The 17,603-nt window shown below is 36.4% G+C and overlaps 1 protein-coding gene across 1 annotated transcript; it reads right to left on the bottom strand.

The window, feature by feature from the left end:
• Positions 1-583: 583 nt before the first annotated feature.
• Positions 584-10,296, bottom strand: LOC116727810 (15-hydroxyprostaglandin dehydrogenase [NAD(+)]-like). Its single transcript, XM_032575440.1, has 7 exons — positions 10,000-10,296; positions 5,591-5,714; positions 4,223-4,329; positions 4,031-4,127; positions 3,852-3,928; positions 1,731-1,888; positions 584-1,658 (listed from the first exon to the last, which is right to left on the bottom strand). The coding sequence occupies exons 1-7, from the start codon at positions 10,090-10,092 to the stop codon at positions 1,520-1,522; spliced, it is 795 nt and encodes a 264-aa protein (XP_032431331.1). The 5' UTR covers positions 10,093-10,296; the 3' UTR covers positions 584-1,519.
• Positions 10,297-17,603: the final 7,307 nt, after the last annotated feature.

Raw genomic sequence — 17,603 nt, 5'->3', positions numbered from 1 at the left:
GGAGAAGTTTCTAGAGCCGGCGACCTTTAAACGGTGCAGACCCTAAACCTGCCACTAGATGGAGACAAATCATTCAGTTTTTAGCTCTGTGTGTTTGCAGCGGCGCCATGACTCGATGCATTCCAGTAGGTCCAGTTCTGCATGACTCCAAAATGATGACATGATGAACGATTTGGAGTGGCCTAGTCAAAGTCTGACAATAAATCCAAACAAAGGGCCAGTCTTCCTTCACAGTGTGTAAAAGACTGCTTGTCAGCTGTTGCAAACAGTTTATGATTGTTGTTGTTGCCAAACTTCACAGAGGACAAAGAGTCATAATAAATAATTTTAACTATGAATATAAAATAACATTTTACACAAAGAAAAATATAATTTTACTGTCAGGTAATGTAACACTGATTGAATCCACTTATTAACACATTATAAATCTTCTTATTCTGAGTGAAATTAGTTATATTAGTTTGTTATACAGTTCACAAACCTTTTGGATCTGAATTATTTAGTTGACAAACTAAACAGTAGTGACTGATGTGTGTCATGAAGAGGAATATTTCCTCTGGTCAGAGGAAAAACCATAAAAATGTAATGTGTATATGAATGTTGACATTATTGTCCAGGTTCTGGTGACTTGCATACAAAGTATGTTGATTGGTTTATAAATGACTAATGTAACATCCAGATTAAAGAAACATTTCTGCAGCAGCTGTTACCTTCTCGCCTGGCCTGAGGAGGAAAACACTCAGCGACGGCACAGAGAAAACAACAGAAAATGTTCTGTTTACAGAAAGTTGCATGTCTGACTTTTGGTTTGCTGTGGAAACATGAAAGCAGCTCTTAGAAAATGTCATTAAAGTTAATGACTAACAGATTTAAACCTTCCGGCTCCTTTTGTCTTCAGAAGATCATGAAATAGATTTCTCATTATTCACATTTGTTGTGTTCTTACATGGATTAGTCCAAAAACCCTAACTTTCTGCTGGTGTTCCTAATATAAACTGTGTGGAACATTTTATGTGCTAATGGCTTTTTAAAGCTCTTCTCTTTTAAATTTGACCTCCTTCATAGGATTTTATTGCCCCGAAGCACCAAATAATAACATTAATAGGTATGAAAATGTTGTATTCTAGTGTATTTCAGTTAGTTTTACATTTGAAAATAATAAAAACATAGATTAAAATGGCATTTACACGTCTGTTCCTGAGACTATTATCTGAATTCTTTTAAAGGTGCAGTTTGTTTGGTCTAGTGATTTTTTTTTTTTATAGGAAGTAATTTTATGAATGTCCAAAATGTCTGTCAATAAATGCCATAGAATGATTCTTTACTATAATGCTGTTAATTTCTTTATTTTCTTAGCTTGGGTTTCAAACAGTGGTAGAAAATGACTAGAAACAAGAGAAAAAGTAAATTATAGAAACAATGTGGCGAAAAGAGGAGCTGTGATCTTTGGTATTTAAGACCACAGCAGGTCTGATGGGTTTTTTGCAGAACTGAATCCAGATGTTGGTTATTGTTCGTATTATAAGGGTTTATTTTGTGTTGGATTGAATGTAGGGAACTGCATGTACGTGGCTCCACTCTGTAAGACCAGCAGGGCCTCTCCGTTCTTCGTGTCGTCTATCAGCAGCTCCAAGGCGGCGGCGGCGACATCAGAAACCCTGAAACCATCAGAGGAATGTCAACAAAAGGAGTAAAAAGCAGATTAAAACCATTTCAAAGCGTCCACTTACGCTATCGTCCCCATCACGTCAACCAGTTGGTGTGTGGCGGCGGCCAGGTTGGAGAACTGACCCAGCCGAACCGGGATGTTGGTTATCAGGTCGGTTTGCACGAAGCCAGGGCAAACCGCGTTGAACCGAACGCCGTACCCAGAAGCCTCAGAGGCAGCCTGAAAACAAACAACACGGTTTTCCTCCCAGATCCCATCCAGAACTATCCAGAACCACCCAGATCCCATCCAGAACCATTCAGAACCATCCAGAACCCATCCAGATCCCATCCAGATCCCATCCAGATCCCATCCAGAACCATCCAGATCCCATCCAGAACCATCCAGATCCCATCCAGAACCATCCAGATCTCATCCAGATCTCATCCAGATCCCATCCAGAACCATCCAGAACCCATCCAAATCCCATCCAGAACCCATCCAGAACCCATCCAGATCCCATCCAGATCCCATCCAGAACCATCCAGATCCCATCCAGAACCATCCAGATCTCATCCAGAACCACCCAGATCCCATCCAGAACCATCCAGAACCCATCCAGATCCCATCCAGAACCCATCCAGATCCCATCCAGATCCCATCCAGAACCATCCAGATCTCATCCAGAACCATAGAGAACATTTAAAACTTTCTTCCAGAACAGGAACATTTAGTTTTTATTATTACTTAGAAACTGTGCAGTACTCATAACTCTTAAAAATGTAGAGCATACTCAGAAAGTCCTTTGGATACTTACTGATGCTTATCTACCAACCCTGAATAAGAGAATCTAGTTTATTTACTTTGGATCAACATTATTAGCTTTTTCTTCTTTTGCTCTTTCTTTTGGTTTGTTATTTTGTTTGTATTTCCTTTTAATTCCTGTAAAGCTCTTTGTATTGCCTTGTTGCTGAAAATGTGCTATATAAATAAAATGACCTTTATCTTCACAGAACCATCTAGAACCAGTCACAGCTGTCTGACATGTTTCTGACCATTTTTTAAAGGACTTTCTTAATGGGGACATGTTATTAAAAATTCACATTTTTGTTCTTTCATTCTGTTCTCTACTGTTTCTACAGCAGGCTGAGCTTTTTAAAAATCCACCCAGCTGTTTTTGGCAATCAGTCATGATTAATTTGATTTAAAATAGGTGCAATAATTGTACAGATTTATGTGGAGATTACGTGATTCCATAAATGTCATCCTGTTACTAACAGGTATGTCTGCTGGGTTTAAGTCCAGAATGTGGAACCGTTTCCTAAGTCTGTGACTTATATTTGTAGTTTCTATTTTTATCTTATTTAATGATTACAATTTTTTTTATCTGGACCTAAGTTAATGTCTTTAATTAACTTAGGTATTGTTGAGATATAACTTGAGATATTGACTTTTTATATAAATTTAACGTTCATGTTTTTTGGTGTCTGGAAAATTCTTGAGTCATTCTATGGACGCTGTGCCGTTGCCTAGCAACCCCAGCCAGCCTGGGCTGTTACCTAGCAACCCAAGCAGAACTCCAGCACAGTTGGTCAGCTGGTCTTACCGCTCAGTGCTCTGCACTTTAAAACAAATCTTTGTTTTTCCTAATTTTTATGAAAAGTTTGGAGAATTAAAGAGAAATAATGAAAGGCTTTTAAAATATTTAATGTTCCTTTCTGTAGGGTTGATTATTTTAGTAATCAATTACTCTATTGATTATTCTGACAATCAGACAGAAAAATTGGCAGGTTCTATAATATTAGAAATATTTCAATAGATGCAAATTAACAAATAATGTATTTTTTAAATAAAAACAAACATTTTATTTCCTAAAATGTGACCTTTAGTTTGATAATTTCTACTAAAGATGAATCTGCAGATAAAAACAAATTTCTAACATCAACATGAGAAAAGTTCAGATCTGTTTATGGATTAACTGACTAATAATTGGACAGAAAAAAGAGATTAAGTGGAGATTAAACACAAAATGTACATATTGTACAGTTTTGGTTTATTTACTGCTCTGACTGTTGTTCTTCTAGAAAATATTTTTTTGGTCTATGCTCTAATTAACAATCAATTACTAAATTATAGCTGCAGACATCATCAACAGCTGATGATTAACCTGTGGTATATAATTAATATCAGAGTGTTTCCTTACGGCCATGGCTCGGGTGAATCCCACCACTCCAAACTTGCTTGCTGTGTAAGAGGGGCAGCTCAGCAACGGACCGATTCCTCAAAAAACAGATAATCCACCTTATTTCTGACAAAACCAATTTAAAGACCAAAACACAGGCAGTCAGATGTTTGATTTTTTATTTCCAGCTGAACGTTTACCTGCCATGGAGGCCGTGTTGATGATGACTCCGCCGCGGCCGCCGCTCAGCTGGTTCATCTGCTCCAGAGCCACGTAGGTCCCTCTGATCACACCCATCTGAAACACACACACACACACACACACACACATCTCACCTACACACTGGAACTGATGATGAAATGTTCAGAGAAGTATTTTTAATGTCCACTCACCAGGTTGATGGAAATGGTTTTCTCCCAGCTGGTTTCGTTCAGGACGCCGGCGTTGTTGCATAAAATGTCGATTCCCCCGAAGGTTTCTACGGTTTTCTTAAATGCAGCTGCAGAGAAAAACAGCAGTTTATGGTTTAGTTTATTTAGTTAATTCAAGTTTTGTTCCTTCAATATTCAGCTAAAAACCACAGCAGTGAGTTAATGGAAGCCTTATCTGATTTACGAACCATATTTAGGTAAAAAATAAAAAAATCAATTCAGAAACATTTCATTGATCCCAAAGGGAAATTAGATTTAGCTGTAAATCATATTAATTCATAATTCATAAAGGAAACATGGGTAAATGCTTGTCTTTCTATATGTGGTAAATATTTAGTCAGTCTTATTGTTTTATTTACCTGTTAAACAATCAGTTTTCTCATTAATTAGAATAATAATGTTGGGGGTTTTTTAAGTTGTGTTTCACAAAGATAGACTCTGATTGGTCCGTTCTCACAGGTTTATGTAATTACATTTCCACTGGCAACCAAAGAAAATATCTCTTTACATGACTAGAAATTCAAACTGTCAAATTTTTATTTCATGTTTCAAAAAATAAAAACATGAAAAAGGTCAGTTTGTAATATGACCTGTAGAGGGCGCTGACAGGCGTCATGAAATTCAAGAATAACTTTAAACTGGACAAATGAAGCAACTAGTTCAACATTAACTGGTTGTTTCTGACAACTTTAAAAATCAGAACAACATATTAAAATCAAATCAACATCCTGGGCTATCAGCAGCATAAAGCATTAGCTTCGTTAAAATAAAGGAGAAATTAAATCCCTCTTATGATTTTTCTATTTAAATATTTTAATATGTGAGATACCAATCATCTTTTATTTAACCAATCTTGACTCAATTTTAATATAAGGATTTAATAAAAAGTTTTACTTTCCCAGCATGCAACAGGAACCCTGGACAGAAACGAATCCGTTCTTTCTTCTGTTTTTAATCTGCTGGAGCTTTTAAAACATTCTGCTACTTATTATACCGTGTTATAGCTGCACATTTCATATTCTATGTTTCTCATGTTAAATGTGTATAACTGTTTTTATGATGTGGACATTAGCTGTTGCTATGGTAACCGCTAATGGGGATCCAGCCACACAAACAGAGAAAAACATGTCAGAGTTTGACCCTTTCCAGATGTTTCCAGATGTTTCCAGATGTTTCCAGATGTTTCCAGATGTTTTCAGATGTTCCCATGCTTCCAGAGAAACAGTTGTGTAACAGAAACCTGATCCTGTTTGTCGTCTTTCTGGTTCCTGACAGATGTTGTGGAAAAGCTCCCGGCTTTCAGCTCGGCTCCGTGTTTTAACACGCTACCTCTGATCTGCTCCTCGGATTCAACGTCACACTTCAGGAAGATGGTCTTCTCTGCCCCGAAGTGCTGCTCCAGCGCCTGCAGGGGGCGCTCTGCTGCAGCCTCATTAATGTCCAGCAGAGCCACCTGCACAGGTAGAACATGTTAAACACCTTCAGTGGGTGTGAGTGACCTGCAGAGACCAGAACAAGATTCTGATCTTCAAATTAACTCTGAGTTTAACAAACTAGATGAGAGCATTTATGTAACATTCTATCATTATTATGTTGACTATTAGGATAATAGTCAACATGTCTGTTATTTAGCCAATTCAATTTAGTTTATACAATATTAAAAAATAAAAATACATAATTTAATTCCTTTTTTGAATAAGAAAAAAAACTTTATTGCCTAAAAGTCAATCATTTCATTCCTGTAGTGAATATTTGATCATCTGCAGGTAAAAATCCTTCAAACATCAACATGAGAAAAGTTTCTGCTGGATTAACATCAATACAGAGCAGAGATTATCTGGGGACTATTATTAACTAATCAATAACTGGATGTTAAAGTTGATTAATAGACTAACAGAGTGGGAACCAGGAGAAGCTCAAACTGACACTGATTAATAAATAATCAATTACTAAATTTGGGATTATTTCAGTAATCATCTTGATTAATGTGATTGGTTGTAAGACAGAGACATTTTTATTCTTTTCTTTATTTATTGAAGCGTTTCCAGTCGGATCCATAAAGCTCATCAAACTGAAGACATTCAATCAAAATATTGATTTCTTTTCTAGTTTAGATCATTTTTTCTGCTGTTTGTTCCTGTTAGTAAACATAAACACCAAGCTGATTATTAATTGGTCTCTAATCTCCTGGTTCAACTCAAAACCTAAACGGATCAAATGTGTCTCTAAAACCTGTTGAGCCTGGAATAACAGACTGAATTAATCTGAACTAATCTGAGTCACAACATCATTTTGGATTTGAATATAATTTCCCTCTGGGATCAACAAACTCTTTTAATTTGAATTTCTTTGGAGCGTTATCTTTAGCCGCTGCGCAACATTTAAAACAGCACAACAACAGAAAACATTGTTTATTAAAGCTGCAGAGTGTAACTTTTATAAAAATATGTTTTTCACATGTCGGTTAAAACTGTCAGTATGATTCAGATAATCAGTGGAGAAAAATCAAACTGGTTTGTATGACGCAGTTTTAGGGACGTACCAATAAAAAAATAAAAGAATGAATATAAAAAGGTCATAAAATTAATAGAATAAACCTGTAATAATAATAATAAGTTGTAATATTTTGAGAGTTGTAACATTATGAGAATAATGTAGTAAAACTACGACTTTGCTCTGATAATTGTATGTTTAGTTATTTTCTTAGTGTGGCTCTACTGCCACCTGCAGAAACTCACCGCTCAGTCAGAATCAACCAATCAGAGAGAGGGGGAGGGTCTTAGCGCTGCCAATCATGATGTGTATGCGCTGCTCACACCCTGCAAGTTCACCAGCAGTGATGGGTAGCATCAGCAGTAACGACGCAGCGTGTACCTAAGGATGATTGACAGCGCTAAGTCCCTCCTCCTGGCTCTGATTGGTTGTTTCTGATGGAGAGATTGATTTTTTTCTGTCTCATATTTTTTAAAAAGAGTTTCAAACTTTCTTCTCTTTAGTTGGAACATTTTGCTAAATGATGTTTTTACATCTTCTACCAATAAAATCTGGCAAAATATGGATGTGAAACAAACAGATTATTGAAACAGATTTTTCTGATGTTTGCAGTTTGATTTTGAGATTTAAAGCCAATAATGATTATCAGACATAATGTGATTAATTTCACTGCATTTCTGCTGACTGTGTCTCGTTTTAATAACGTTTCACATTTTCTCTCTGTAAATAAGAAACCTTAAAGCTCCTGATTCTTTCATTTCACTGATTCTGTTGGAAAATGTAAATGTTTTTGTTTCTCATCCATCCATAGGAATCATTTACCAAAGATCGCTCCAGGCCAAAGGTCAAACCTGATGAACTTTAACCTTTTGTTCTTATTGGAAGCCCTGGATGTTTTTATTGCATATTTATAAATTAAACTTTCTGAGTGTTTTTTATTAGCAAAAATCTGTTTTATCATTTTCCTTCCACTTTCATTCGCCTGTCATGATAACATTTATCTGGACGATAAGTCGTCTCACAAGTTATCACGATAAACGATATTATTATTGTTTTGAGACCATCTTCCACTAATGTGTCATAATAATGCAGGAACACAAAAATCTCACAGATTTAATTCCTTTTGTTGAGGCTCTGTTGGCTCTGTGGGCAATGAGAGAAGAGGACGACGGGGGGCAAAGGTCACCAGACCGGGAATCGAGCCTATGTCGCCACATATATTACATATCCCAAATAAAAACACAAAACAGAAACAACAAATAATGTGAATTATAAAATTTCTGTAAACAAAATTATCCTTCAAAAACAGTTTAGAGACCAAAACACCAAACTGAAACTTTAGTCATTCAGATTTTAGAAAGAGAAAAACAATAAATCATCCAAATGGAAATGATTGATTTTAATTTGTCACGTGATCAATAGATTTGATTGATTTATTGTGACGGTCCAGAGAAACGATCGGCTTCCACTAAGACCAGAACATTTCCTGATAAAACTCTGCTGGTTCTCAGCTGGATGGAAAAACTGCAGTTAGTTTTTCTGCAGCTTGAAACCGTCTGTAGAAATCATTTACCAGAGATCCAAAGGTCAAAGGTCGCTCCTCTTTGTGTCAGCAGAGCGTTGTCAGGCTGCAGATCTAACGGAGCGATTTACGACCCGTCAGGAAATTCAGACCGTTTGTTTGTAAAGGCCAGGCTTTTTAACTTGCATTTCCATCTTTATATTTCATTTTTCTACCCTGGAAAAATTCCTCCTCCCATCAACTCAGCATGATGCTGCCACCACCGTGTTTCACTCCCAGCTGAGCTGCTGGTCTCTGCTGCTAGTCTGAATAATTTAGTTTAGATGTGCTGTTGAACTTTTCTCTGTGAAATTTAATCAAGATTTTTAAGATTAAAGAGGCAGAATACTAAAAGCATGCCACACTTTTCAGAAAACAGCATCTTTCTCAGACTTTAATCTGTGACTTTTATAACCCAAAGAACTTTTTCTGCCTTCAGTTTAACTGAATAAAACTCATTTAGAGCAGCAGAGTTTACATGACTCTCAAATAAAACTAGTTATGATTCAGGACATTTGTTGATATTTTTTATCTGCTAAGTTATTTCAAAACTTTGTGTTTGTTTAAAAAGATGCCAGAGCATTTCTACACGATAACATGTTTTATCCTGTAGAATGGCCACAATTATTAATTATTAGTTAGGATAATTATTGATGAATTTAGCTCCAATATCAATTTTATTCAGTTTTACTGTTAAAACAAACAAAACATGAAAGTTTAGCAAAAATGAGATGAAAACATTTTCATGAAAAACATCTAAAACGTAATTTTGTTGTTGCTAAAATCTGCTTTTGTTGTTTTATCTGGATTTAAAATCAATGATTGGATCGTTAACATCGTTCACTTTTGTTCTGTCTGTTGCAATAATCAATAAATCAACTAATCGCATGATTAATCAAACAAACTCAATCATGTTTGTTTCTAGGATTTTTTACTTTTTTCTGATGAAAGTTTTCAGTTTTTTGTTTCCAGAGATTTCATAACTGATTTTATTTGTTTTATTAATTTTATTTAGAACGTCTTCCTGATCTGGTGTTAAACGTTCATTACAGTTTAAAGGTTATTCATCTTTGAGGATGTTTTCGTGCTGTAATGCCATTTCAATTATGATTCTTGAAGACTATTTGAATATTTTTAGTATAATGACAAAACATTCCTCTGAACATTGTTGGTTTAGTGGAAGGAAAAAATGGAGGCAAAGATCAAAAGAAACATCTGAGCAACAAAAACAAAGTCTGAAATATAATAAATCATGCAGCCTCAGTCTGCTCTTTATTTCTCACGCAGGTCTATTTTTATGACATTCTGGTTTTTAGTTTCAAATTTAAATTATGCAAACACAAACAAATAATTTGCCCTCTTCGTATGGAAAGTAAATATTAAAAGTGAGTGTCAAAGTTTCAGAATATTTTGTGAGTGTTTTGTGAATCGGGGTCCTCCAGAGCCATCCTGAAACTTTTAGATCCATTTTTACTGAACCAGACCAGGATCGGCTCTGATCGGGTGACGAGAGCTGCAGGATGGAGGAGCAGCCCTGCTCTGAGTATTGTCTGCTTATCTGGTTATTATCTGGTTATTTTCTGGTTATTATCTGGTTATTTTCTGGTTATTTTCTGGTTATTATCTGGTTATTTTCTGGTTATTATCTGGTTATTTTCTGGTTATTTTCTGGTTATTTCCTGACCTTGGCTCCGTTCTCCAGCAGGATCTCCGCCAAAGCTCTTCCGATCCCCATGGCCGCTCCGGTCACCACAGCGGTTTTCCCCACCAACGCCATCTCAGCCGGGCTCTGCAGCTTCAGGAAGTCTGCAAGGCGTTAAAGGTCCGCTTCCACAGAATCTGCTTTAACTATCGCCGCCCACGAACTGCCTCCGCCCACAAAAGCCGGACCTGCTGAGGCCTGAAACACGGAGTTCCTCTGGTTCAGTTCACCTCAAAGGCATTAAGCTAAATGGAAAACTAACAGCCGATGATAGAAACCCTGGAGATGTTTGGATTGTTGCATCGTCGTGATTCATTTGGGGTGTAAATCCCCACATGACTCAAATCTTTTCTCTTTTTTCCCCTCGTTTCTCCGATGATTCATAAGTAAAAAAAAAAAATCCTAACGTCCAATAAACATCAAGATTTATTTCTGTAGCAGTTTAACAGTCATGTAAACCCAATTTGATCTGGTCGTTTTGTCCCGTTTGGACCCGAATTAAAATAACTAAACCATAAAATAAAACGGCTTTTCGGGGTTCTGCCAGATGCTGTGGCAGAATGTGACCGCTAGATGGAGACAGAGAGCCGCCGTGACTCCGTTAACGGCACGAGTGAGAGTTTTAATATTTGAATCTCGGAATTCAGAGATTAAAAGTCAGTTATTTTTTCAGTGGCTCTAATCTGCTTCCGTATATTCTTGACTCAGTTTCTAAACAATTAAACGCTCTGTCACTGGGTGAACAAAAGCTACAAATAAATGGTAAATTTCAAGTTTTTAATCTCAATCTTTCAGTTGAATCTGATAAACATTTTGACCCAGTACTTATTCAGCTACTGTTGTTTTTTTATTGTATATAAATATACTGTATGTAAAGTATGACATGATCCGGACTGACATGGAATCATAATTTGATTTGGTGTCAAACTCCCTAAAGTTTAATTTTTTTCTATATTAGCCACTTAAATACTAAGTATTACAATAAACCAGGAGAAAATCCCAGCCTGTGAAAATTGTTATTGATTTTATGTGAAACACCAACAGATGATAACAGACAAAAAGCAAAAAAAAAATGTGCTGCATCTGTATCTATCTGCTCTGATTGATAATATTGATACCAAAGTATCGGTATTAGGTTGATACTAGCCTAATACCTATGGTCAAATCAATACTTTAGTTTTTTCAATTTTGTTAGATTTTTTTTTGCAGTTTTTTAAATCTACCTGAAAAAAGGTTTGGTTCCTATTTGGTCTCAGTGACATTTTTTTTGCACTTTATTTAGGACAAAAGCCCATAAATCATATTATTAAAGTATTATTTGTAGACATTTATAAGCTTATTCAAATTTTGTTCAAGGTTTGAAGAAAATAATTCAAAGGAAAAAACTCAGAGCCAGCTTAAGGTCAGAAGCAGTGTTGTATAAAGTACTGAAATCTCAGAGTCAAGTAAAAGTATAAGTACCTCTCCAAAATACGACTTTGGTAAAAGTCCAAGTCACTGACTGAAATGTTACTTGAGTTAAAGTCTTAAAGTATCTGAAACTTCTTGTACTTAAGTATGGAAATTACTGTAAAAATGGATGTACTCAAGTAATGTAATGAAAAGTACAAGTAAAAAGTAAAACAAGGCAATTGTAGTTTGAATGACTTTTTTTATATTTTGGTAAACTTGTCAAATACACTTAAAATAATGTACCCAACCAAGTGCAGGCAAAATTAAACCTGATAATAAATTGTTCCAGTTTTAAAGAGTAGCACATGTTAATGGTTTGTGGTTTTGAACTTGCATGCCTTTCCTATATTCGTTAAATTTAGTCTAAATTGCTATCGCTATGGCTTCTGTCCCCCTTGAACAGAGGAGTCTAGGTAGCCTGCTACAGTCAACATTAGGCCTAAGCTAAATACACCACGTGTGGAACTGAAACAATACCAAACAAAGTTCATTTATACAGGTAACGTTATGGTCAAGATTTCACAATAGTGCCTAGTGACCAAGCTATAGTTACTGAAACAGGAGGATTATAACCATTTCATAAGAAGTTACCTCGATGTGTTTCTTCAAGTTGGACGGGGAGTTTTTGTAAGATAGAATTTCCACATCTTCGGGCAGGAATAACATACACTGCATGCGGTACGACGAATCTTTAACACCCACGAAAGAGTGTATTGTGTTTAAATAAGGCCATGGGCTCTCATCACCAGCTGGTGGTTCCCCTGGAGCCGTGTCCGACGTAGTTGCAGTCGTTGTGGTCTCCGTCTCCTCCTCCATGTGGCTGCTGCTGATTGCGAGACTTGCTTTGTGTTTAATGGGAGAAGCGAAACAGGTGTGTCCTATTGGTGGTGATGAACAAGACCAGGCAAGTAGGCTACCGACTTTGTTGCAGTCAATCAGTAGGTGGGATCAAAACACTTGCGTTTCTCTCTCTCGCTTTTTTGTAACGAGTAACTAAACCACACATTGAAAATGTATCGGAGTAAAAGTATGCGATTAAGTTCGGAAATATAGTGAAGTAAAAGTGAAAGTCATCAAAAATTTTCATACTCGAGGAAAGTATGAAGTACTCCAAAATATACTTAAGTAAAGTAGTGAAGTATTTTTACTTCGTTACTTTACAACACTGGTCAGAAGTTTGATGATATGTCAAATTTAAATAAAAAGGATCAATATCTCTGTTGGCAGTATGGACATTAAAATTAACTTATCTGCAATTTACTGCAAAATTTCAAAGTATTTTTGTTTATTTGAATATCTGAATTCACTGGAAATAAGATGAAACTAAATTATAAGAACTTGTTTTAATTCCTTAATATTGATTTAAAAAGTTCCAGTTCCACTGTTAGATTATTTCACGCTGTTACCTAGCAACCCCAGCCAGGCCCAGCTCGTTACCTAGCAACCCCAGCCAGGCCCAGCTCGTTACCTAGCAACCCAGTTCAGGTCCCACTGGCAGGTTATTTCCCTTATAACTTGGGGGAAATGTTTTGTTCTAACTGAAATAATCTTCCAGTTTATCTGGAACTTTTTTCATCAACATGTAGGAATCATTGATTTAAAACAGGCTCCTGTTTCTGGCTATAAAGTTGTTTATAAGTTAGTTATTCCTCATTTTAAGTGAACTAGGATATTTAGACGAAAAATACTTAATAGATTTATGTGTTTTTGAAGTGTATTTGAAGCTGATAATGTGACAGATATTTAATCTGTGAACTAAAATAAAAAAGGAAATGAAACAAACTGGAAATAAAAATCAGTTCATCTATAAATGTGTTTTTCAGTGAAATTTACAATCCAGCCGATGTTCATTTCCTGCTGCTGAAGATGCTGCAGCTTTTTATTTATTTATTTTTATTTAAAGTGACAATCCTCAGATGAAATATAATAAGCACTCTTCTTTTTTACTTTGTGACTAAATTTGTGATGACATAAATGAGTAAAAGTAACACTGAGTCACTTCCTCATTTTTATCTCTACTATGAAACAAAAGTTTGAAACTTTGAGCTCACGATGTTCAAACCGTTTCTGCATTTCTGAGACAAATCCTGAATGTGAACTTTGACCTCTGGTTCCTGATGAAAATGAGACTTTATTTAGCTGCACAAAGGCCCGGCGCGTCCCGCTTACGCTGCAGATCCACCGTTTAACGGCTTTCAGCCGCGATTTGCTGACCAGCTGCTGATCCGAGTTTTCTGCTCAGCCGCCGGGTTCTGCTAAAGAGCCGAACAAAACACCACAAACAATCAGCTGAGCACGTTTACAGCGGCAGGGAGGAGAGAGAGAGTGTGTGTGTGTGTGTGTGTGTGTGTGTGTGTGTGTGTGTGTGTGCGTGCGCGCGCATTTGTTTCTAATACCTTGTGGGGACCATTTTCCTGACATATACTACGTTGTAGGGACACACTGCTCCTTGTGGGGACCGAAGCCTGGTCCCCACAAGGAGGGTCAAAGGTCAGATTTAGGACTAAGGTGTGAATTGAGTTTTGGTTAGGGTTAGGGTTAGGTATGTAATGGGTAGGGTTAGGATAAGGGTACGGGTAAGATTTAGGCTGTAGAAATGAATGGAAGTCAATGGAAAGTCCCCACAAAGATAGCTGCGCAAACAGGGTTAGTGGTGTGTGTGTGTGGGTGTGGGTGGGGGTGTGGGTGTGTGTGTGTGTGTTTGATGGCTATAATAAAAGACAGTAATGATGTAACTCAGATAACAAATGGTTACTGTCTTTGTGATAAATAACCCACAAGTCAACCTCCAAACCATGAAGCTAAGACCAGCAAGGATGCCTAAAGTGTGGCCTGGGGGCCATTTCGGCCCTCTGAAGGATTTTGTGCGGCCCTCCTGACCTCTATTCTAGAATTAAATAAATCTGATACAGAAGTTGCTACAGATGGATCATTTTTCATCTTTTAGGGGAAAAACCTTTGACAGATAAATGAAATAAAAATGAGGTCCAAAAATAGATTCCCAATGATTAACAATGTTTCTGTTTTTGTTTTCGCTTTGGAGAAACCAGAATCACAAACATCGACTTTTACTCAAACATAAATCATCTACAGGCCAAATAAGAAAATAATCTATCTACAATAATTCACAGATCTGTTTTCAACAAAAATCAGACTATTTTGTTGATTTACATCAAATTTTACATTTTTAGTTTATTATTGAGCAGATAAAGTTATAACAAGAAGAGAAAGGTAGCATAGCTAGCATCAGGTGAAATACATGTAGCTATGTTGAAATAATAAAGAAATCTGTTTACATATAAAGCTTATTAGGCTATAAGATACAGTCTCTTAGTAATATCAAAGGAGCTTATGAAAAATGTCTTTCATAGTTTATTTTGAAATGAAGCCTAATTTAGACCAACCAGCTATTACTAGCTAGCTACACACTAAGGTAATGTAGCTTTGGTAAAATTATTTGTATTTTATTTGTTAATTTTGAAATTAAGATTAATTTAGTGTATATCTGTCAGGAAAAATTAAACTTTCTCAACCTTGACTCAATTACTCAATTACACCTGAAATAAATGTAACCTTAGCAAGCCACTGGCTAATGTCAGGCTACAGGCCAACAGGTTCTAACTACAGCCATGGTAAGGTAAAAACTCATCTGAATGTTTTAGTTCATTTTCAAATGAAGTTACATTCAGAGTAAATATGAAAGGAATATGAACAGACCCAAGCATTCACTGTAACTTAGAAATGTAAAAACTAGCTAGCTACATTCTGACTAACAGCAGAGATGTTAAACTGGCTTCTTTATTTAGAGAAAATCTTTCAGGAAGTGAAGACTTTATCACACAACTCTGGTTCAGTTGCTTCATAATAACATTAAAACTAGCTACTAGTTAGCCTAGCGGTAGCCAGCCACTAGCAGCATGCTACAAGCTAACAGCCTGCTCTCATTAGCTTAAAAAGTGGAACTACACAGTTTAATATTTCTTTTACCACCAGATCATTTTAACATCAGAGTTTGTTGGGAACCTGAGGAATTTAAGAAATTATTTAAAAAATAACTTTACTTTTGAAAATCTAAATTAATAAAGAGCAAATAAAATAGCAGAAAAACAAAATGTTTATGCAGATATCCTTCAAATATCCTGCAGTTTTTAAGTCACGGCTGATACAGAAAAGATTTTTGGGTTTTGTACTGAAAATGAAACAGAAAGTGATCAGAGCTGATGTTAAATAACTCAGCTCTGACAGGATTTGGAGATTTGCCTGATTGGTGTGACGGTCAGTTGAGGTCGCAAAGGTCAACATGTGGACGGCTGTCAGCCTCTTTATGATCCCAGAGTGTCTGATGAACGCTGCAGGTAACCTGTGGAGTGACACGTTACGGCCTGGCTGGTTCTGACCGCAGCTCAGCTCGGGTTTTGCTGCGTTGGTGAACTGATTGTGTTTCTATAGAAAAAACAATCCTGCACTGAACCGGAAAGCGAGTCGATTCTGCTGCAGCCGGGCCGTCCAGGTGGATCAGCCTGCAGCGACTGATCACACCGAACATTGTGAGGACAAGAAAACAAAAACTGAGCTCCATAAATCACATGCATCTATTAAAATTCAACTTTAATATCATAGCAGCGGTCTGCATTGGTGAAGATATAGTCTCATAAATGAAGTTATGGAGTGTTTGTATGGCAGAACATTGCAGCCTTGCTAAGAAAAATAAAAATTAAATTATGAGAATAGTTGAAATAACGTGAGGATGAGGTCGTAGTATTTTGAGAATATAGTTTGAATATTATATTAATAAAATTATATGAAAATAAAGTCTATATAAATATGTTGATTATTATAATATTAATAATTCATATAATATAGTTAGAACACTATATTAATAAAGTCATAATGTTATGATTTTATTATATTTGAACTATATTCTCAAAATGCTATGACTTTATCCTGGTAATTACATTTGTTTTTATTTTCCTAGCCTGACTCTAATACTTTGTCATAATGTTTGAACTTGACTTTCTCTAAATTATCTAAATTTTGTCAAAATTCTTTTGTATTTTCTTTCTGATCGTTTCTATGGATGACCAAAACTGACATAATTAAAATAAAAGCAGAAATCTATGAATGTTGCAGTAAAAAATAAATATACTTAAATGCTCCAGTTAATTTAGAAAAGCAGAACTTGTTGGTCCATCTTCGCACTCTATGGAAAACCAAATCGTGTTTGTCTGCAGATCAAGTCCAGCAGAGGATCCACAGTGAGTTTCTGTAAACGGCAGAGTCACGTGACCAGAAGGGGAGCAACAGCAGCAGGAGTTTGGACCGGTCCCGTCTTGTCTGCCTCGCCTCGTTCTCCTGCCGGATCGTCGTTCTCTAACTGTTGAAATCTGACAAACTTTCTCACCTTTTCTCAGGTTTGTTGCTGTAATGATTTCTCTACAGTTTCTTCTGTGATCCACTGAAGCGTTCCTGTACAGAGGGAATGTTTCTTCACAAGCTGTTATTCACAGTTCTTTAAAGGTGAACTGTTATGCTTCTTTTAACAGCTTAGGATCTGTCTGCGGTCTAAACAAAACCTGTTCATCACATTTTTACACTAAATTATTCTTAGATAATGAGATTTCAGTCAAGCTACTGCTGGAAAATGAAAAGAAAATGGCTGCAACAGACGCACAATTATACAACAGTACATCTTTGAAAAGTATTAGTGGAGCCTCCTGCACAACCAACCAGAATGCAGCAAGTGGTTCCTGGATACTCTAGTCTTTTAAAGCAGCTGAAGGTGTTGGAGCTTTTCTTTGGTTGCTAGGTAACGGGCCAGGCTCAGCTCAGGTTGCTAGGTAACGGGCCGGGCTCAGCTCAGGTTGCTAGGTAACGGCACAGTGCCCGTTAAATGTGACTGAATATTAGAAGGTTTTTGAAACTGCTCATTTTCTAGACACAAAGAAACATTTGTGTGTTTTTAAAAGCAGCTGAGACCCAAATGGAAGAACAAAAACCTTCAAAATGTGAATTTTCCATAACAGATCAACTTTACAGTGCATGATAGGAAATGAAATTAGGCTTCAGATTCATTCAGAAGTTAGACTGTACTCTATAGATTCTTTCTTTTACAGGTTTCTCATGTGAAACTGTCC

Source organism: Xiphophorus hellerii, chromosome 11 (genome assembly GCF_003331165.1).
Source record: "Xiphophorus hellerii strain 12219 chromosome 11, Xiphophorus_hellerii-4.1, whole genome shotgun sequence".
NCBI classification, from domain to species: domain Eukaryota; kingdom Metazoa; phylum Chordata; class Actinopteri; order Cyprinodontiformes; family Poeciliidae; genus Xiphophorus; species Xiphophorus hellerii.
The sequence above is the reverse complement of the archived record's forward strand: the minus strand, read 5'-3'. Positions and strand labels throughout refer to the sequence as shown.

Coding starts and splice junctions, on each gene's coding strand:
- LOC116727810 (XM_032575440.1), bottom strand. CDS start 10,092: ATGGCGTTGGTGGGGAAAACCGCTGTGGTGACCGGAGCGGCCATGGGG. Junction 4,330..5,590: donor ATCCGAGGAGCAGATCAGAG/GTAGCGTGTTAA, acceptor TTTTCTCTGCAG/CTGCATTTAAGAAAACCGTA. Junction 1,659..1,730: donor GACGTGATGGGGACGATAGC/GTAAGTGGACGC, acceptor TGATGGTTTCAG/GGTTTCTGATGTCGCCGCCG.